Source organism: Lissotriton vulgaris, chromosome 2_2 (genome assembly GCF_964263255.1).
Source record: "Lissotriton vulgaris chromosome 2_2, aLisVul1.2, whole genome shotgun sequence".
Taxonomy (NCBI): domain Eukaryota; kingdom Metazoa; phylum Chordata; class Amphibia; order Caudata; family Salamandridae; genus Lissotriton; species Lissotriton vulgaris.
This window is the reverse complement of record NC_141688.1, coordinates 301,821,396-301,843,358: the sequence shown is the minus strand read 5'-3', so window position 1 is coordinate 301,843,358 and position 21,963 is coordinate 301,821,396. Positions and strand designations below refer to the sequence as shown.

The following is a 21,963-nucleotide window of genomic DNA, read 5'->3' as shown; positions in this document are numbered from 1 at the left end:
ACAGCTGTGCAGTGTCTACAACCCCCCCCCACACACTTTACAGACACGCGAGCTGTGCTAAGCAAAGCGTTTTACTTCACACTTGCTGTGCCAAACACACCGCATAATATACACCTCACACAACCCCATACGGTGCCACCAAGGTTTTCAGATGTTCGAGCAGTGACACGGGCCTTTCAAGTTTACAGTATACGTTCAATGCCACAGGCCCTGTTGCTTCGCTCACACGTGCAGTGCCGCCAGCGTTACACACATTAGTGACTGAACTTCTTTTACCCACAAAATATCCTGCATTACTGCCTAACCCGATTGCTGGCAGTGGTTACAGACGCGTCTTAGATAATAGGCCCATGCAGTGGCCGACAAACTTCCAGTAAAATGTGCACTGTTGTAAACTGGAAAATCCGCAATAGGACAGTAATATTTTTGTTATATAACATGGAGCTTGAGTGTGAGAAACTTGTCTAATTTTCTTTCGTGTAAATCCACGAAATTACGCAAATGTTACACGAAATTACCAAAAACTACTTAAATGCAGCAAAACTCCTCTAGCGTTCTATTTGAGTGTGAAATATGATCTTGCCTCAATTTGGGATGTGGGGGTGCATTTTAAGCCACCCCCCCCCCCCAAAAAAAATATGGTGCAAAAAACACAACTGCCAAGAACCAGCGTTGCTCTGGTTCCGGTCGTTCAGGTGATTGTCATGCTTCCGACTTAAAATTGAGGTGAAATTTGAGTATTTGGCCTAATGTGAAATGCGCAAGATTAAGCCAGTGTGATAGGAATTTGATGGACCTAGGTGTTCATAGTGGTGTAAATGAAAGGTGTTACGATTATAACAGCCCATCATTCATATTTTATACACGCATCTGTTTCTTTACCTGCTATGACTTGCAGCATTTAAACGCAGGAAATCAAACAGGGCACTGAAACTATTAATTTATTTTGAGACCTTTGCTCCCTTATAGTGTTGACTTTGAGAATATGGTGGTGTTAGAAAGTATAAATATGCTTTAAACTTGATGCAAGAGGAACCTTTTCTATAACTGCACCTGGACACCTCCGACTCCAAAAAAAATCTGAAATGAGTTCGTGGGTGGTCGGTCACATACGGGCCACACGCGTTTCCTGCATAATTGATTCACAGAAGGCGGCTGCATTTATTAGGGCAAGTTGATGTTGCTACTCGGCTGGGCATTGTAGCTGCTGTTGCGATCGCTGCGTAACACACATTTCACAGATTCACATTATGACGCACTTTCGCAGCTTTTCATCCTTCTAAGGTCGATTAAATGAATGCCATTGGGTGGGGCCGAGAGCAGCGTCGGTTTTAACAATCACGATCATCTGTCTATCAGGGGCGTAGCTTTCAGTGGTGCAGCAGGGGCCGTGGCTCCGGGTCCCTGAGGCTTGAGGGGCCCATTGACCTCTGACTAATGCTGTAATTTATGATCTAATTAACAGTAGAAGGGCGTTGTCATTGCTTGCTCTGAGGTCGGTGGCGCACTTGCTACGTCACTGCTGTCCATACAGAGACCTCTACCCTGAATGACCGGTGCGGCCATTTCCAGATTCAAATGAACTTAGAAAGGTCAGGGTTTAGTAAGTCCTGCTGGCATTACTCGGGCAGGAACCCTGCACAGGTTCCACAGAGTTCTTAGCTGGCATCCCTGGGAGGGACAGTGCAAGGTGCCCGCTGGCATCCCTCGGGCAGGGACTCTGCACAAGTCCCAGATGGCATCCCCCGGGCAGGGACTCTGCACATGTCCCAGCTGGCATCCTCCGGGCAGGGACCCTGCACAGGTCCCAGCTGGCATCCCCTGGGAAGAGCCTCTGCACAGGTCCCAGCTGGCATCCTCCGGGCAGGGACTCTGCACAGGTCCCAGCTGGCATCCTCCGGGCAGGGAGCCTGCACAGGTCCCAGCTGGCATCCCCTGGGAAGAGACTCTGCACAGGTCCCAGCTGGCATCCCCCGGGCAGGGACCCTGCACAGGTCTCAGCTGGCATGCGCCGGGCAGCGACTCTGCACAGGTCCCAGCTGGCATCCCCTGGGCAAGGACCCTGCACAAGTCCCAGCTGGCATCCCCCGGGCAGGGACCCTGCACAGGTCTCAGCTGGCATCCCCCGGGCAGGGACCCTGCACAGGTCTCAGCTGGCATGCGCCGGGCAGGGACCCTGCACAGGTCTCAGCTGGCATGCGCCGGGCAGGGACTCTGGGCCACTGAACCATCCAATGGCTGCTGTACTCTCTCAGAGACTTTGTATGTTAGTGCTATTCAAAAGACCAGCAAATATTTTTCATTTATCCCAACACATTGCCCCAGAATACGTTGGGAGCAGTTCTTTACTGCTGCGCATGGCTGAGGTGCCTCAACCCGGGGGAACATGCCAGCTGCACCTCATGTGAAGCAGACAACGCCCACGTTAGTCTCCTGACAGTTCTTATTGGAGGGCTGGACTGGGGAGCAAAAGCAGCCTTGACAAACAAAGTCAAACTAGACCTGCCCCCGTCCTCTTCTCCGCAATCTCTCTCTTTCAATCCATTAATTCTCTCCCACTCCTTTCTTCTCCCATCTCTCTCTGTACTCAGTTGGTAGTAGCGAGAGCATTAAGGGTTCTCTATATAATCCAATTAAATTCCTGTGAATAAATCTACATCTCACACTACAAGCTGCGTAGTGTCTTCACTACAATTTTTTTTTAAATTCATTTTAGAACTTTACTTTAACTGTATTTTCGCCAATCTTTCACAAACTTAAAAAACGCACTTTGTGTAACTAACAATTTTGATGCCAAGTTCTGCTAGAATTGGGCGAACAGCGTCAGAAAAGGGAACGTAATGGCCGTCAAAAAAAATATCTCTTTAATTTTACCTCTGGATGAAATCAATATACAGTTTATCACTGGATTGGATGTTTAGTCAGAAATGTCTTCAACCTGAGAATTTTTTTTATTCCTGGCCTTTAGGCTGTTTTGGCTGTCTCGCCAGCCTTGAGTTAAACAAGAATTGGCATAGCCAATAGGTCTCGCCTTTGGGACCTTATAAGTATTTAGTTATGCAGCACAATATCCTTGGTGCAACAACATTAACTGTTGCATGGCTAAACACTTATAAGGTCCCAAAGGCGAGACCTTTTGGCTATGCCAATGCTTGTTTGCTTGTGCTATGTAGACGTGGATTACATGCCAAGAAACCGAAATAATGTTCGGTTCCATACAACGGCGAGAACAGATTCTGCCGAACATTAAGATCCAAGTTTTTCTCTTTGAAACACATCCATTTTCAAAGTATTTCCTTTTTCTATTTTATTAACCTTTATTTAGCAGAAGGGAGTTTTTATGACTCTATTCTGGCTTGTATTGGAGATTGAGAAATTTTAGTATGTAATCGTTCACTTTGGATGTTTTTTTATACTTTGAGACCATTTTGACATGCAAGTGTGTATTAATATATTTTAATAAATGCAGATGTCCACGCGCACAAAACAAAAAACATACCAATGCCTGTTTTCTCAAAACGTAACATAGCCTCACCCCTCTCCTGCCAGAGCACAATTCCCCCTCTCCCCTAAAAAAAAAAAAACACACACACATACAAAGTTTCTTGGTTATTTATGTTGTGGTAAACCCACGGAATGAGGAATAACTATGCGAACCCGTTACTCTCAGTTGAAATGACACACATAATTCCCTAATACGTGCAGATTATTACGGCCATTAACCACCTGCTGCAGGTGATAAATGGGTGTGACTGGTGGTGCGGGGCTGGTGGCCCGGGAGGAGGGGAGGTCACCAGAAGGGGAGTGGAGAGGGCATCGGTGAGCACTGAAGGTTAGTCTCACAGGGGAAGCACCGTCGTGCTTTAGAGGGCATTGAATGTTAAGTGCAACATTTTATTTGATTTAGACGCATTGTTTTCTCTGGATGTTAGAAGCGTAATACCAATACGACCTATCCTGTTCTTCAAGGCAACAAAAAATAATAATTACATATTGGGGAACACTTCGAACAGTATGTACTGAAAGAGTATATTTTTCAAGAGCACTGGAGTGCACTTTGTATTCATACCTCTCTGTGTTATAAATGAGATAGGTTTACCCTTTGCCACAAAGTAATATCATCAGATACTCATTTCCGAACCATCCTCAAGTCATCAAGAGCAATCACACCCTGTAAAGTAATCAGACTGTCATTTTCAAGTCATCCTGAAATCATCAAGCTGAGTTTCTAAACTTTGCTGATGACTTCAAGAGCTTGATGATGTCTGATTATGACAAAATGACGTCTAGAGTATTTGGATGATCATTCGATGATTCTGGGATGGCTTCTAAAGTCATTCAGTTTGACCTGGGTCTGTAACTTGAGCCAGAAAAATGGCGGGACTCACAGGCAAGGGGCAACATCCACCAGTTCTCAGCCACGGGGTCACCACCGCCACCTTCCCGGGGATGTCCGTTCATCTCCTTGGTGGGTCCGCGACCTCCGCTCCAGCTCTGCTGGGTGTGCACACAAGGGTCAGCTCCCCCCAGGAGTGGGTCTCGTCTGAGCTCCGCCAGCCGGGTCCGTCGCTATAAAATGGCGGCCGCACTTTGACCGCAGCCCCCAGCCTCCAGCCTCAAGTCCAGGCTCGGTGTCCGCAGATGTGCGCCCTGAATCCGGGCTCGACCCCCCCACCGCACATCCACGGGGACAGCAAGCAGTTTCTCCCAGCGGGTCTCGTCGGAAGGGCGCTGGGCGCAGACACAGCCCCCCCCCCCCTCCTCCCCCCCACCAGGGGGCGCGCAAGATGGCGGAACGTCTCTCCGAGTCCGATAGCCGTGACCTATGTTATCTCCAAAGTGCCGTCCCCGAAATTGGCCACAGCTTGCTGCCAGATGCCTTGCAACAAAAGCACCTCAGATGCGCCCTGAGTGCCGCTTTTGAGCACCCCGGCTCCGCTTTACACGCTATCGATAGGCGGCTGTAAGCGGGAGCTCCCCCGGAACACGTAAGTTCACATCGCTGGCGAAGTCACGCCCGCCATCCTTTTTTGACAAACTACTTTCTATGCAAGAATAACAACTCTTCAAAATTCCCTCTATCCTAGTGTTACTTTACTGTGTTGGACGGGTTCTTAAATGAACTGTACACCACACGAGTGAAGCTTCTCCTTTTTCAGAATTAATATTTGAACATAACAATGCCAATTACATTTGCTCGGAGGGGTCCAAGTAATAAATAACATCGAAAAAACCTTACATCACAGCAGCAGTTACCTCTGATATTGAGCCTGTATTACATATAGAGCACACTGTCCTTGTTTGTACCATAGTGCACCTTTAAGCAGGCATGCCAGATGCAAGCAGGGACACTGTGTCCTAGGACAATGAATATGCTGCCCCCAGGGCAGCCGCAAACTGTTGCCCTGATTGCAGCACATTCAGTAAGAGACCGACCAGCTGGTACAAAACTGCTCTAAGTTTCTCTGTGTAGACGCAATCACCTGCATTTCGAAGAGGGGTTAGAGATCCCCCTGGAGGTGGGTGCAGTGAGTCACCCTCCTGCAGGAGTGGTGTGGGGGTGCATCTGGCCCCCTTTCCCCACTCCCACAGGGCTGCCTACAGGGGACACACTGACAGTGCACCACCTTAAGGGCATGTTTACCTCTGGGCCCGCATCCGTAATACTGCACGTGCGCAGAGGCAAATTGATTCCCTCAATGCCTCTAAGCAAATGAGGGAATATCCTCTGAAGACAGCACTTTAGCAACTGAGCCAGTGGTTTCAGTATTACAAATATCTGCAACCCTTTCTGTAATACCATAGTGCCCTGGAGGTGCAAAAAGTGGGTGCACATTCCGTTGCATTCCAGGTTAATTATGGGCAATGCAGCCCCAGATCTCCCAAGGGGAAGAGAGGATAAAAGGCGCTCAAACAGAAATTCGCAGAACATCTCAGGAGTGTCCTAAGCCTATGTTAACCCTCCCATACAACCTTTTCTGCCTGTAAGTGTATATTCTGCTGGAGGAGTAGCTCTGACTATTAGCCAGATCCTTTCTCCCCTCCATTATTAGAGCTTGTGGTATGGGGCAGGTGCTCGCATAAGTGTACAAATGTCAGGTGGGTTAGATTTCTACTTATATTCCAGGGATACCACCTGTATCTGTTTGATTCTGCTCCCTGGATGAGCAGAGTGTATGCCTCACCCTCAACTAGATGTACCCTGAGTGTGCCACATTAATCTCTAGGTCTAAATGTAGAGGGTGCAGTGAAGCATATGTTTCCATTCTGTCACTGCCTTTGGCTACATCTTTCATCCAATTGTCTACTTTGGAAATGATGCCCCCTAGAAATTCACGACAATTCTGCATTCAGAAAGTGATGGAGCAATAACGGTAAAACATTTAACCCAGCGTAGAATGAGTTTAACATAGGCTAATAGAGCAGATAATGGCTAAATATAGTGTAAGATGCTGCACATGATCCTACACCATTACACTAAGATATCGGTATGTGACCTGGCCATGTGAATAAACCCTGCATGAACTGCCTGACACCGCAGGCAGGTATGGGGCCCTGATGTGTCAGGTGTACATTATTCATGATGTAAACCGAAAGCTGTTTTTGTCTATCATTCTGGAAGACCTTCTTGGTTTTCATCCAACAATATTTCCATTTGCATTGCTCAGCACCATTTAGATGTCTGCTTCCCAGGCCTGTCTGATGTGAATGGAGCCATATTCTCTAGGTGCTGTGAACATTGTGTATAAATCAGAAACCCATGTTGTGGAATCTGGGGATCTGATTACCCGGGTGAATGGTCTTAATTGCAGCGGTTCCTACAAGAACCCTTGGAATACTTTCCCAGATAGTGTATTAGTCTAATGTGAGAAATTTCCGCTCAACATACAAGTAGCTCAGAGTTGTCAATCGGGCCATGTACAAAGCCCTCACCACCATGTGTTCTCTGGTGAATGGGAGAAAGGGGTTTGTGCCAGGGTATTGTGGGCAGTAAGTACCTGAGGCCAAAGATTTGCTCAGTGCCCACCGCCTGTGTCTTCAATTTTCAATGTTCAGAAAACCGAGGCATAGTCTTGATTCCACCTCATGACTTTCTTCCACCCTCCATATGCGCTCGACCTCTTTACCTCCTTCTTTAAGTGACATACCTCACTGCTTTACTACTTGTCACTGTTTTTTCTGTCTTTATCTTTGTGCTTTTTTCCCCTTTTTGTGTTTCTCTCTCTCTTGCTCGGAATCAAAGTTTTTTGAGGAAAATAGGTGCCAGCCCGTACAAAGGCACTAGTGACATAGTGAAAGATAGCAGTACTTACAGAATAGTGGGCTGATCAGGTCCCAGGCTCTGATGACAAGGTACCTGCTGCACTAATGCTTCACTCATGGAAGGCAGTGTGTGTTCTTTCACTGTAGATTGTTTGCTATTGCATGATGACTTGATCCCCAGAATGCTGCAGATTTCTTCATCCCACTTGCCCTGTACCTCTTTTCTTCTGCTAGATATAACTAGAGGAGCTTTAATTCATTCACTCAGTGCATCTACTCTCATTCCAGAAAGCAAACAGCTCCTGCATGCCGGAGACATTGCTGTGAAACCTGGCCGCAGTGCCATGATATGTAAGGACAACAGCTGCTTTTGGCCCAAATCCAGCGATGGGACGGTTAAGGTTCCTTACACTCTCAGCGGTTACAGTGAGTATCTGCTGTGGTGGTGGAGGTTGTATCTGGATGAAGTAGTTCCACTGCTTGGTCTATCTGTCTTTCTTACAAACTCTCCATTCTACTACAGGTGATGCCGAATCCACTATCATCACTGATGCTATCTCAGAATTTACAGCATTGACCTGCATCCGCTTTGTGGACCGCACCACGGAAACGGACTACCTCCAGATTTCACCGGGAGATGGGTAAAGACAGGACCTGCTTCTGGGTCACCCCCATGAATACATCATCAGTTTGTATCCTCTATCTCACCTGGGTGATCCAGCGCTCTCAGTGCTTTAATCTAACATGGTTGCCATAGGGTCGTTAAAATAAAGGTCCAATATTAGAGTATCATCAATGGTGGGGGGGTCCTTGGTCCAGTAGGCACCAGTGTGTGATTCTGGACATACACAATCACCACTCTTCACAACAAACCTTTGTTATAGCGCATTTCTTTTACACACCACTAGTACCAAATCGTTGCCATTCCACTATTACATGGATGCCCAAGGTCTGCATCTTATCACAGTCCATGGAAGAATTGATACATTGATTAATCATAGATATAGATCTGGAAAGCAGTGCAGATAGAAACAAGCCCTGGTACTTAGGATAGATTTGCAGTGTCTGCCTGTCCATAACTAGGTTGGTGAGCTGTTTAAGAGTGATAGGTAAGGTGGTAGATATTGACACCACAGCTTATACTGTAGACACAAAAGTAAGTAAGTAATTTTATTTAGCATAGTTACTTAGAACATTGCAATATAAAACAGATTAAAAAAAAAAAAATTTTAAAACTACATGTTCTGTAAAACTGGTATAATGCAGTCACAGTTCCTCGGTTTAATTAGGCACAGTATGTCTAATAGTTTTTTAAAATTTTGATTCAGTTTTGTGTTAAAAATATTTTTGATTTCCCGGTGTCTTTGTCAAATCAGCCATGACAGTGGGTGGTGTAATATCTAGTCAGCTATATCGAAACCCTTAGAAATTAGTTTGTTGGCATCTTCTTTTCCACTGCCTTCATAAATTTTACAAAACTGCAGTTCAACTGAGGATCCTGGGATGAAAAACAGGCAAGGACTGCATTCCTTCGTGTGCGTACCTCTCGTCGATTGAAGTGGTGTTTCAACAGGTATTTCCGTTCGTCCAGCAGGTTCTCGCAGTAGCATATCAAGTGCAGCATGTCCTCTTGCGCTAAGCCGCATAACCGACAAAGGGAGCCAGCTTTGGTTTTGAGCCAGTGTGGAAATTTTTGAATAAAAGGTAGCAAGCCCAACCTATACTTTAAGAAGCACATTTTAGCGGATTTGGTGTAACCCACACCAAAGTAACTCTGTGGTGCTTTCATTTAAGTAAGGCAGCCAACGTGCAGAAAGAGACCTTTAAGATCCTGTCGGAGTTGACTAAAAAACCAGACAGTGTTCAGTCCCCCATAAACTGCAATTCCTTTCAGGGATATTTCCTGGAGAAAGTAAGAACCATCATCCAGGACATAAAAAGTGGGATGCCTAACGGGATGGCCATACCTATAGGCCCTCGTAAACAAACTGACTGTTCTATCACACTGTTTCCAGAGATTGACACCCTGAGTCTGCAGCAGTTGATGGATAGAATCAAGTCTGGATCCCCAGCGGACCCTTGTCCACCTAAAGTCTTTCAGGCAGCCCGTCCCCTATTGGAGGAGCATGTCATCTCCCTCCTAAATAGGTCTTTGAAAACAGGACAACTACCAGCAGAACTCAAGGAAGCGCGTGTAAGACCGCTATTAAAAAAACCAGGTGCAGACCCCGCAATACTAAAAAATTACAGGCTGATCTCTCAGTTACCATTCCTCTCTAAAGTACTGGAACAACATGTACTAAAATCCCTGTCCGTGTACTTGGAGTCCCATTCCCTGCTTCACGAACGACAAGTAGGGTTCCGAGCACATCACAGCACCGAGTTGGTGATGCTCTCGGTGCTGGATGAACTGAGAGGCCTGGCTGACGGTAAAAAACCGAGCGCCCTGATTCTGTTAGGCCTTTCAGCGGCGTTCGATACCGTCAGCCATGCGTTGTTGCTGGAAAGACTGAGTGATTTTGGCATCAAAGGCCTGGCCTTTAGTTGGTTGCAGTCATTTCTGTCAGGAAGGACACAAAGAATACAACTTGGAGAAGAAGCTTCCGCAGTGGGAAAGCTAGAATGTGGGGTGCCTCAGGGCTCGGCCCTATCCCCACTGCTGTTTAACTTATACCTGCAGCCTCTGATTGCCTCCCTGGCGAGTCTGGGCTGCACAGTATACAATTATGCGGATGACACGCAGCTGTTGCTGAGTGTTGACAATACAAGTGCCGCTCAACTCCACACTCAGAATATCTTGAGATACACGGTCCAGTGGATGACAGGAAACCTCCTAAAAATCAACCCAGATAAGACTGAGGTCCTGGTGATTCCATCCGCCACCTCACCATGGTGTGATCTCTACTGGCCCGCAGAGCTAGGCCCGGCCCCAAAACCCAGCCTGAACGTGAAAAGCCTGGGGATCAAATTGGACTGTGACCTCTCTATGGTCAACCAAAACTCCTCAGTAGTGGGCAGTTGCACTAATATCATCCGACAGCTACGGAAATTAGTACCTATCATTTCCCAATCTATGCTACGTTCCATTGTCGCAGCCACCGTGATCTCAAGAATAGATTACGGAAACACCCTCTATCTTGGCCTACCAAAAACTCTGACAAATAGGCTACAGGTGGTGATGAATGACGCTGCCCGTCTTATTTTCAGACTGCCAAGACGTACTAAAGCATCCCCCCTGTTACAGAGTCTCCATTGGCTCCCCATCAAGGAACGAGTAGAATTTAAAAGCTTGTGTATAGCCCACAAAGCCATCTATGGTATGGCGCCCGCATACATTAAAGATCGTCTGGCAGTGTATAGCCCAAAGAGAGTTCTCAGATCTTCAGACTCTCAACTATTGGTCTGCCCTCGGTACAAACTTGCCACCAAGGGCGGAAGAGCCTTTTCGGTGCTGGTTCCTCAGCTATGGAACAAACTACCTGAGCCACTGCGCAGGGAAGAGAACCTCCTACGCTTTAGAAGAGGATTGAAAAAGCTGCTGTTTAGGAGGTCCGTGTGAGCCACTTAGGCTAGTGGAAGCCTTTCTGTATTGTCAAAGTTGTTGTTTTACCATCGATTCCCGAGCGCTTAGAGGCCTGTAGGTGATTGAGCGCGCTATAAATCAAAAATAACAATAACAATAACAATAAGAGTTCAGGGTCATCCAGCCGTGTGATCTTTTTGAGAGGGCTGCCTTATCTTGAACCAACGATAATTGTTTGATCGATTTCTTGACCAGATTATTAAGTGTTGTATGGCTTACTGGGGTGTCCCAAAGCTGCTTTAATCCTGTGTTTGCCAGACTGCCCGTGAGGAACTTGGCTGCTGGCGAGGATGGATGTTGCTCTAGCTCCGTCCATAGATGCTTGTTTAATGTTCCTTGTTTGAATTTCCTCACTTTGTTCCAGGCTGAAATATAGGCCCCCTTTCTTGCCATGAGCTGTTGTTGGATGCCAAATTCTAGCCTGATTTGTGCTGGTGAGGTTCGCTTAGGCAGGCTGAAAATAATTCTGTAAGCAGCTGTAATTGTATTATCGAGGATCTTGGTGTCCCTACCTCTAAGTACCTCACTCGCATAGGTGATTGTTGGGAGGAGTTTAGCACAGATTACTTGTTCCTGACCTAGTCAGAAACAGTCGCTCCACCCGCTCCTTGGCCTTCCTTGTGCCTCCATGGCTTTTCCTTGTGCCGATCTCGCCTGCAATCGCCAGCCTGGTATCGTATTGCCTTACTGTATTCCTGATTGTGCCCCAATAGAGCCTGGTATTGTATTGCCTTACTTGTATTGGTATCGTATTGCCTTACTGTATTGCCTTACTTGTGGCCCCGATCTCGCCTGCATTGTTTTTGTGTTCTTAACCCTCCCCGGTCCCTGCCGCTGCTCCCCGTGGCCCCACCCCATTCCCTCGAGCATCCCCAGGCCTCGCTACCCCGCTCCCGCCTCCCAGCTGCTCCTCCCTCCCACTGATAAACAAAAAGGAAGTCCCGCGACGTGAAGAGCTGTGACCGTCCTGACCTAGTCAGAAACGGTCACGCCACCCGCTCCTTGGCCTTCCTTGTGCCTCCTTGCCATTTCCTTGTGCCGATCTCGCCTGCAATCGCCAGCCTGGTATCGTATTGCCTTACTGTATTCCTGATTGTGCCCCAATAGAGCCTGGTATCGTATTGCCTTACTTGTATTGGTATCGTATTGCCTTACTGTATTGACTTATTTGTGGCTCAGATCTCGCTTGCATTGTTTTTGTGCTCTTAGCCCTCCCTGCTCCCTGCCGCTGCTCCCTCGCGGCCCCACCCCCGTTCCCTCAAGCATCCCCGGACCTCGCCACCCCGCTCCTGCCTCCCAGCTGCTCCTCCCTCGCTCCGCCCCCTCCACTCTCCACTTATGGCAGAGTCACATACGCGCAGCGGGCGCTCCTTAAGCGCGCCGAAGGCGCGCCAAAGGTAAGCCCGTCTACGCCCATCCGCGCCTGGACCGCACCCAGCGCTAGACCCCCTGGACCCCGCAAAGGCCATCCCGCCCGCCGAACTTACGACGCCGCAACCCTTACCGCACTCAACACCGGCCGCCTCCACTACTGCCACCGAGCCGCCCCAGGAAGCACCCATGGACCCTTGACCTGCCAATCCTGCAAGTTCTGCTGCATCAGGACCCACACTACACCCACAAACGTCAAACAGAGCTCCAACAACAACCACCTGAAGTGCATCCTGCTCAACACCCGCTCGGTCCACAGACACGCCATTGAACTATGGAACCTACTCGACACCACATCGTCGGACGTCGCCTTTCTCACGGAAACCTGGATGAACGCCTCTAGCAGCACCCGACATCGCCATAGCCATCCCGGACGGATACAAGATCATCCGAAGGGACCGCATCAACCAAACAGGAGGAGGTATCGCCATCGTCCACAAGAACAAAACCGCATCTCGACCAACTTCGACGACACCCCCATACCCACCGAACACCTCCACTTCCAGATACACACCCACCCCAAGACCACACTCAGAGGCACCCTCATTTACAGACCCCAAGGACCCCGCACACAATTCAGAGAAGACATCGCTGACTTTGTCAGCCCACACGCCCTCCCCTCCGATGACTACATTCTCCTAGGGGACCTCAACTTCCACCTGGAAAACAACAACGACAACAACACCACCACCCTGCTGGATAACCTCGCCAATCTCAGACTCAAACAACTGGTAAACACCCCCACCCACTACGCCGGACACACGCTCGACCCAATCTTCTCCTCCAGCAAGCACATCTCCTTCAATCACATCATGGGACTCCACTGGACAGACCACAGCTGCGTCCACTTTAGCTTCACGACCCACCACCACCACCCGCAACAAATTCCCCGCAAAACTGGAACAAAATCACCACCGACCAGCTCACCACATCTCTGAACCAAAACCCTCCCGCCATATCAACGGACCCAAATCAAGCAGCCATCAATCTCGCACAGTGGATCACCCACTGCGCTAACGAACTAGCACCCTTGAAAAACCATCCCAACAAGCCAGGAAGCAAAAAAGCCCCCTGGTTCAACGATGACCGCAAGAACTCCAAAAAGAACTGCCGCACCCTCGAGAAAGCCTGGCGAAGAAACCCAACCACAGACAATATGACCGCCCTCAAGAACGCCACCCGCAAACACCACCAGCTGATCCGCATCACCAAGAAATCAGCATTCAAGGATCGACTAGACAACAACGCCCACAACAGCAAGGAACTCTTCAGCATTGTTAAAGAGCTCACCAATCCCAGTGCCGGCAACAACGATATCACTCACTCTCAAGACCTCTGCGACTCTCTAGCCTCGTTCTTCCACAGCAAGATCGCAGACATTCATAACAGCTTCGGCGACCAGTCCACTCCCCTCACCACTGAACCGAAACCCCTCACCACCAATCTTTACGCCTGGACCCCGATCAGCACTGAAGACACCATCCGCTTGATGAGCTCCATCCACTCCGGATCGCCAACCGACCCATGCCCCCATCACATCTTCAACAAGGCCGACTCCGTCATCGCACCCCATCTCCGGAACATCATCAACTGCTCCTTCAACACCGCTACCTTCCCGGAAAGCTGGAAACATGCCGAACTCAGCGCCCTCCTGAAGAAACCTACAGCAGACTCCACCGAACTTAAGAACTACCGCCCCAGCTCGCTCCTTCCGTTCCCCGCCAAAGTCATAGAGAAGACCTTTAACAATCAGCTTGCCGCCATCCTCGAGTCTAACGATTCCCTCGACCCCTCACTGTCCGGCTTCCGAGCCAACCACAGCACCGAGACCGCCCTCATCGCAGCCACAGACGACATCCGGACTCTGCTCGACAACGGGGAACCAGCGGCCCTCATCCTCCTGGACCTCTCCGCAGCGTTCGACACGGTCTGCCACCGCACCCTTGTACAACGCCTCAAGGACGTCGGGATACAAGATAAGGCATTGGATTGGATCATCTCGTTCCTCGCTGGAAGAACCCAGAGAGTCCGCCTTCCCCCCTTTCAGATCAGAGGCCACCGAAGTCATATGCGGCATTCCACAAGGATCATCGCTCGCCCCACCCTCTTCAACATCTACATGAGCACCCTCGCATCCATCGCATGCCAACACAACCTCAACATCATCTCCTACACAGACGACACCCAGCTGATCCTCTTTCTCACCAAAGACCCAACCACCGCCAAAACCAACCTACACGAAGGGATGAAAGACGTAGCCGAGTGGATGAAAAACAGCTGCCTTAAACTGAACTCAGACAAGACGGAAGTCCTCATCCTAGGATCATCCCCCTCTGCCTGGGATGACTCGTGGTGGCCCCCGGCCCTAGGCAGCGCACCCAAACCAACGGACCATGCTCGCAACTTGGGGTTCATCCTAGACTCCTCCCTCTCGATGACCAGACAAGTCAACGCCGTCTCATCATCATGTTTTAACATCCTACGCATGCTCTGAAAGATCTTCCGATGGATCCCCACCGAAACAAGGAAGACGGTCACCCAAGCACTTGTCACCAGCCAACCGGACTACGGAAACACCCTCTACGCTGGAACCACAGCCAAATTGCAGAAAAGACTTCAACGCATTCAGAATGCCTCCGCTCGACTCATCCTAGACTTACCTCGCCACAACCACATATCCGGTCACCTGAGAGACATGCACTGGCTCCCCGTCAACAAGAGAACCACGTTCCGTCTCCTCACCCATGCATACAAGGCACTCCACAACCTAGGACCCAGATACCTCAACACTCGCCTGACCTTTTACACCCCCACTCGCCAACTATGATTGTCCAACCAAGCCCTCGCCGCGATTCCACTCATCCGAAGAGCCACCATGGGAGGAAGATATTTCTCCTACTTGGCGGCCAAGACCTGGAACTCCCTCCCCACCCATCTCCATCTTACACAGAACCACCACTCCTTCAGAAAGCAACTCAAAACCTGGCTGTTCGATCAGTAGCGAACTCCTCTCCCTTAAGCGCCTTGAGACCCTCTGGGTGAGTAGCGCGCTATACAAATTTTGACTTGACTTGACTTGACAGTGGCAAAAGAGAGGGACCAGAAAGTTTGCTGTTTAGTGTTTTCAGTGAAATTGCCAAAGATAGCCCTTTTCCTCGTATGCTCATTCTCTGAGTGGAGAACTGCCCGTTGTTATCAAACTTTACTCCTAAATATTTGTATATTGACGTGTCTCCGATTCTTGTCTTGTTCCAGAACCATGATGTTGGTTTTCTTTTGTTCTTGCTGATGGTCATCGTCTGGGTTTTCTCCAGATTTATTGTCAGCTCATTTTCATTCGAGTAGCTATGTGTTGCGTTCAGGAGATGTTGAAGCCCTACCTTTGTGTGACTTATTAAGACTATATCGTCTGCATATAGTAGACATGGTAATTGGAGCCGTCCTAGCTTAGGAGCGTGGGAGTTGCAGCTGTTTAGGATCGGTACTAGGTCGCCTAAGAACAGGTTGAATAGGGTGGGGGCCAAGACAAAGCCTTGTTTCAGGCCCTTGTTGGTCTGTATACGCCTAGACAGCACTGATCCATCCCCCACCTTTATCTGTACCCAGGTCTCTGTGTGAAGGTTGATCAGCAGGTCCAACAGAGGTCTCGATATTCCCCAGCCGTTCAGTTTCAACCATAGAATATTCTGATTTATGTGATCAAATGCAGCCTTGTAGTCTATAAAGCAGGAATGGATGGGCATTTTATCCGATTCTGCCTTGTCTATGAGCATGCCCATGGTAAAAATGTTGGTCATGGTACCTACTGATTTGGCAAAGCCTGTCTGTTTGACCGGGATTAGGGATCTTGCTGTGGCCCATGCCAACAGCTCATCTAGGAGAATGCCCACGAAATACTTTGCCTCATTATCAATTAAGGCCACCAATCGATAGTTTTGAGGGGAAGCCTTGTCTCCTGCCTTATGAATTGAAGAAATGATAGAACCCTCCCAGGAGCTTGGCAGGATGTTGTAATGTCTTATCTCCAGAAAGCTGCTGCCCAACCCTTTCCATTTTGTTTGTAAAGGATTGGCGGGATTCCATTAGGTCCTGGAGCTCCCTCACTTCTTCCTTTCTTAATTTGGAGCTGGATAGAATTTTGTGAATTCGGCAGAACATCATTTAGAGTCGAGTACTTGCCATCTTGGAGTCTGATGTCGCTGTTGGGTAAAAGTTTTTTACAAGTGATCGTCTCGCGATCCGATATTGACACCTGGTTATTTACCGTTGCCTGGTTAAAGTGGGTTCTGAGGTAATTTTCCCATGTCTCTTCTGTAATATTGGATGAAACCCCGTTGTGCGTTGGTCTTATGAGCGAGTTTATGGATTTCCAGAACCTTGCCCCATCGTTTCGTTTGATATCAGAGTGAAGTCTTGCCCATAGATTATCCTCCATGGATTTATTAGCTTCCCATTTTAGTTTTTTCAATTTTGATTTTAATTTCCGTTGATGGTCATGCTTCACTATATCCATGAGTTTCTGTTGAAGCTCTCTCATTGTACGGTAAATTGATGTTTTTGTGCCTCTGATTTTTTTCTTTATGCTCTTAAGTAAATTTGCTCGATCTGTCGTAGCTTGATTTTGCGTGTGGCTTAGATCTTGTGACGTAAATAGACATAGTGTTTGTGAATTGTTCCCATTTAGCAGTTTTGTTACTGTAGACACATAGTTTGTCATCATTACTCTGCTTGCTTTGAGGAACCCATAAGTAACTTAGTTTGATGCTTAGTGGTATACATATCAAAGAGCATTGGTAGTCACAGTTAATTCTAAAAAGAGAAAAACACAGGCTTCTGCAAAATTGTGTCTGTATTCTTGAAAAAAGAATAAGGGGCTTATTTATGGGCCCCTTTGCGCTGCTCTTGCACTACGCAGAGTGGTGCAAGAGTGACGCAATAGAAAAATTAAATTTATCATGCTAAGCAAGGCTATGTTGAGTGGCCATGAGTAGATTAATAAATCTTGTCTAATGCAACGCAGAACAAATTGTTGTGCTGCATTGCTGTGAGCAGGGAGGAGTTTCAATGGGCCTTACGTGGGTGTTCCCACACAATGTCCATGGATTTTGAAGCATTCACAAATGTACCAGAAGTTGTCAACCTGGTAATGTACCAAAAACCTATTCCTCCCCAGTTTAGTTGTAACAAGGATAAATATGTTTATGAACATTCTGCATCACACATAGAAAGAGGAAAAAACCTCAGGGGATTCTTTTTGTGCAAAAAGGGGCTGCTTATTTCCAAAAACAATCCTCCGTACAGTACAGGTACCCTTGCACTATGGTGCATAGGTGCCTGTGTTGCCACTAGGCAGCCAAATGGGTGCCAGTGAACATGTGGGAATGTGCTGTATTAACTTAAATACTGTGTATTCCTGCCCTTTCCCCATCACTCAGTGCTGCATAGCAAGGTAATTTACTGCACTGCGTGTCTTGGCCCTACATCCATAGGTTTTCATGCAGAGGAAACCAATATTACATACATATGTATGTATACATAGTATTTAATAAATGCAAGGTCAGTAGCCACATGGCAGGTAAAAGCTTCAGCAGGGCCTTCTGACTTGTACACATACAAGAGGAATGTGGCCACACTCAGCTCCACCCACATCTGCAGGGACCATTCAGGTCCACTGGGATCCATGTCCACAAAGTGTCCAGGGGGCTGCAAGACAGCTCCAGCTTCTACTCGCAAAGTCGGGCAGTAGACAGGCTGTTCACTGACAGTCTGTGTCACTACAAAGGCCATTCTCTCACACTGCATTGTATAGGTCGCTGTTTAGGTGCAGATGTGTATGGGGAGGGCTGCTACACTTTTCATGTGGCTGCTCTAGTGGGAACCTTTGTGATTTCCCTTCAATCTCTGAAACAAAAAGCAGCAGAGGAAGAAGTAGTGGGAGTTGGGGGTGGAGTCCTCTGTGTATGGATGTCAGGTTCAATCTTAAAACTGACATTCTTAAATGAAGAAATATTTGCGGTCGTCTATGTGTCACCCTACCAATAGGTGCCCAAGTAGTGTTTATGAAGCATTTACTAAGGTCAAATATTCCAATGATCAGTCATCATTATAACATGTTATGTCCATAATGTTCACAAACTTTAAAAACAAGCCTCAAGGCTCGGCCCCTTAATTTACTTTACACAGTGTGACCAATAGATTGCTACCCTGGGAAGAACTGTGTACCCCAAAACGAAGAGACAGCACCCAAACAAGCCAGAACATGCACAGATAAGGCAAAGATACAGGATGCTGAGACTAATGGAGAGGTGGTCTCCTCTTCTTAGAACGGGTAAAGGGTGATAATAAGGAACATGGAGAAGGGACCCTACAATGTGCCACATAAACAAAAAGGCAGGGAACCTTTGTGGACAAAAGTAAAAAGTATCAGAAATTGCACAACTGTTGTGGTGGGTCGGACTTTCATCCTTCTTCTGATACTGTTGTCTCGGCACATCTAGTATTCTGTGTTGCTGAGACTACTCTCTCAATGAGGTCACTGTTCTCAGGTTTCATGAGTTCTTAGAACTGTCTCTCTTTTACTTCATGTCTGTCCCAGCTGCTGGTCTTTCATGGGAAGAACTCGCGGACCCCAATCTGTATCACTGGGAGTTGGTTGCCTATTGAGAGGAAGCATCCAGCATGAGCTCAACCATGCATTGGGCTTTCACCATGAGCAGAGCCGCAGCGACCGTGATGACTACGTGAAGATCATGACAGAGTTTATTTCAAATGGTAAAGTAACTCTCCACTCTGACCAATCACTGCTACTGAACAGAGAGAGCTGTTTCTGTTGTTGATTGGATCATGTTATTAACTAGCATTTTCAGTTAGAGAGTGATGCAAGGATCACAAACAGCCAACAAAGCGAAATTCTCCTTTGTGAAGTAATTATGACATTATTGGCCTAGGTCAGGTAAAGGCCAATGACTGTAAACAAGACTGCTTAATGCATGGCATAATAGAGGTGAGTTACAAGTTGCACTCTTTTATCTCAGAACCCACCCTAGAGTCATTGTCCTTTGCACCGGTGTGGTTCTTGTCCATTTACTGATCTCTAAAATCAGATCCACTCCTGTGTATCTGTACGAACAGAAAGGCATAAGAGGCAACAGTGTGAACTCTGTGCATCTGTAATGTTTGAATACAACATCAGGCACCAACCTGACCAATGTGTATTTGGATTTGCTGGCAGACAACAAGGAGATAGAAGTACATCTATATATGCTAATGACCAAGATTTGACTCCTGTGTGAGTGTCGTCTAATGCTATGAATACGTCTCCCACAAACCAGAGTGATCTCTGAGCATTTCTGTTTACTGCATGGTGTGTCAGATGCTATTGTGACTTCTATGCATCTCTGTTTGCTGAATGACATGTTGGGAGACAGTGTGACAAATGCAGCAGCAAATACCACTTTTTCTGTGAAAACATAAGAAACTCTGGTCCCATCCATAGTTTGGCACACACTTGTTTGCGTTCCCTTAGTTCAAGAAAACAACTTCCATTCTCTGTTCATTATAATTCACTTCATTTATTTCATATTCTTAGTGATGATATTTTATCGTTTCAATTCAAATGTCTTCATGCTTATAATCAACATACAGACTCAGGCAATGTCTTTAACGTGTCCAATGCATTTCGGGCATTAGTGGCATGCCCTTCATCAGGGAATTGACACTAGAAACAATGATATGAATAAACGTTAGTGTAGAAAAAATGCTTGTAAAATGTCAGTTCAAAACCACTTAGTGAACATGTACTTATAAAATCATGTCGTACTATCCATTCAGAGTGCTAGGTGAAAAATGATTTCAACGAAAAATGTAGAGAAAAATAACATTGTACTGGTACTTGTGAGAATAAGGGTTCAGTTGTTCACTTACATGCCTGTAGTTGAATCGTAGTTGGGAATCTAAGTGGAAATAAGTAAACAAAAAAGGTCCGTCAGTGCCAGTGAGCAAAAATGTGTGGCGAGGCTCTCCAGTGTCAGGTTGGTAAGCGGTAGGAACTAACCTGAATAGCTTCGGGTGAAAGATTCTATCCGGTACTCGTCTCCGAAAAACGCCGGTGAAGGCAATGGCTTTCCGCGTTTGTTTAGTTCAAAACATCGAGGTCACGTGTTATGTCACGTGCGATAAAAATGAAAGAAAGACTTTGGTTGTGATCGTTGCGGTGCTATAGGACTCAGGGTTCGATGCTTGGTGGACTATAAACGGAATTGTCAATTCAAGAACCCGTTTTAAAAAAACATAATGTACGGTCAAAAATGTGGAAAATGTCTATAAGAAATTATGGAAGTGGGAAAAATAAATGAAAATCCGAAGGTCGAACTGAAGTGTGGAGTGGTCTGCAGTGCGAGGTGAACTACTCATGTGGTACATAATGTGCAAAATTTTGAGATGTGTAGTGTCAAGGGTGTAGGGAACGTACACAATAACAGCAATGTCTGTCTACAGAGCAAATACTTCAAAGATAACATGAAAATTCAATTCTCTCATTTAAACCCATGGGTTTCTGGGTTGACAGTTTATAAATCCAATAGTTCTCTCGTCTCAAAAGGAATTTGTTATTGTCTCTCCCTTCTTGCTTAGGTACCGTCTCAAGAATGATAAACTTTACTTGGGAAACATTATGTTGCTGTTCTACAAAGTGTGCAGAAAGAGCTGGCTTCAAGTTTTTTAGTCTGATGTTAGATTTGTGTTCAGTGAGACGCACCTTGATGCGTCTCTCGGTTTTCCCGACGTACATCTTCCCACAGGGGCATTTTATCCCATATATCAAGTTGCTGGTGTCACAGGTAGCATTCACTCGAAGTTTGATGGGATTGCTTCGGCTTGGATGATTTATGGTGTGTCCCCTGATGATGTTATTACAGTTACCACAGTTTAGGCAAGGTTTTGTTCCAGTATATGTGGTGATTTCATTGGGTTTGTTTTGTAGAGTTTCTCCCAGATTTTTCGCCCTGGTGTATGCAAATATCGGAGGTTGACTGAATGCATTTATGAAGTCGGGTTCAAGATTCAGGATTGTCCAATGTTTCATGATAATTTGCTTGAATTTTTTACTACTAGTAGAATATTTTGAGATCACTACCGTCCGTGTTTGCTTAGACTTTATGGTGGGTGTTAGAAGTTTAGATCTGTCCAACTTGTCAATCCTCATTTTGGTTTCATCCACTAGAGTTTTTGGATAACCCCTTTTCAGAAATTTATTTGACATTTCATTCAATCTTTGGTTGAGAATAATTCTGTCTGAAGTGATTCTCTTAACCCTTGCCATTTGGGAATACGGTAAGTTTCTTATCAAGTTGGGTTCATGGAAGCTGGAGTGTAATAACATGTTGTTCCTGTCGGTGGGTTTGACATAGAGGTCAGTGGTGAATCCGTTAGGGGTTACTGTGATTTTAACATCTAAAAAGTTGACTGATGTGTCAGAAATATCCCAGGTTAGTTGGATCCTTTGATCAATGGAATTAAATCTGTTGAGTTGTGCTCTCAATGTTTCCTCTGTGTCCGTCCATATGATGAAAAAGTCATCAATGTATCTCAATATCATTTTCAAATGGTTAGTCCAGTTGGTGTTCTTTAGTATGTGTTGGGTTTCATACCAGTGCATGAAGGTGTTAGCGTACACCGGTGCGGCCGAA

At 46.8% G+C, this 21,963-nt stretch overlaps 1 protein-coding gene and 1 long non-coding RNA gene across 2 annotated transcripts in view; one reads left to right on the top strand and one right to left on the bottom strand.

Moving 5' to 3' along the window:
• Nucleotides 1-4,467, bottom strand: part of LOC147729352 (uncharacterized) — a 45,821-nt gene extending 41,354 nt beyond the window's left edge. Inside the window, exon 1 of the long non-coding RNA XR_015309216.1 lies at nucleotides 4,389-4,467. This is a non-coding gene — a long non-coding RNA (uncharacterized LOC147729352). The remainder of the gene's footprint in view (nucleotides 1-4,388) is intronic.
• A 303-nt stretch (nucleotides 4,468-4,770) lies between these two features.
• LOC147729351 (embryonic protein UVS.2-like) overlaps nucleotides 4,771-21,963 on the top strand; it is a 54,188-nt gene continuing 36,995 nt past the window's right edge. Inside the window, exons 1-4 of the mRNA XM_086959918.1 lie at nucleotides 4,771-4,988; nucleotides 7,552-7,689; nucleotides 7,787-7,904; nucleotides 18,873-19,048. Coding sequence (XP_086816044.1) covers nucleotides 7,608-7,689; nucleotides 7,787-7,904; nucleotides 18,873-19,048 — 376 coding nt within the window. The 5' untranslated portion in view covers nucleotides 4,771-4,988; nucleotides 7,552-7,607. The remainder of the gene's footprint in view (nucleotides 4,989-7,551; nucleotides 7,690-7,786; nucleotides 7,905-18,872; nucleotides 19,049-21,963) is intronic.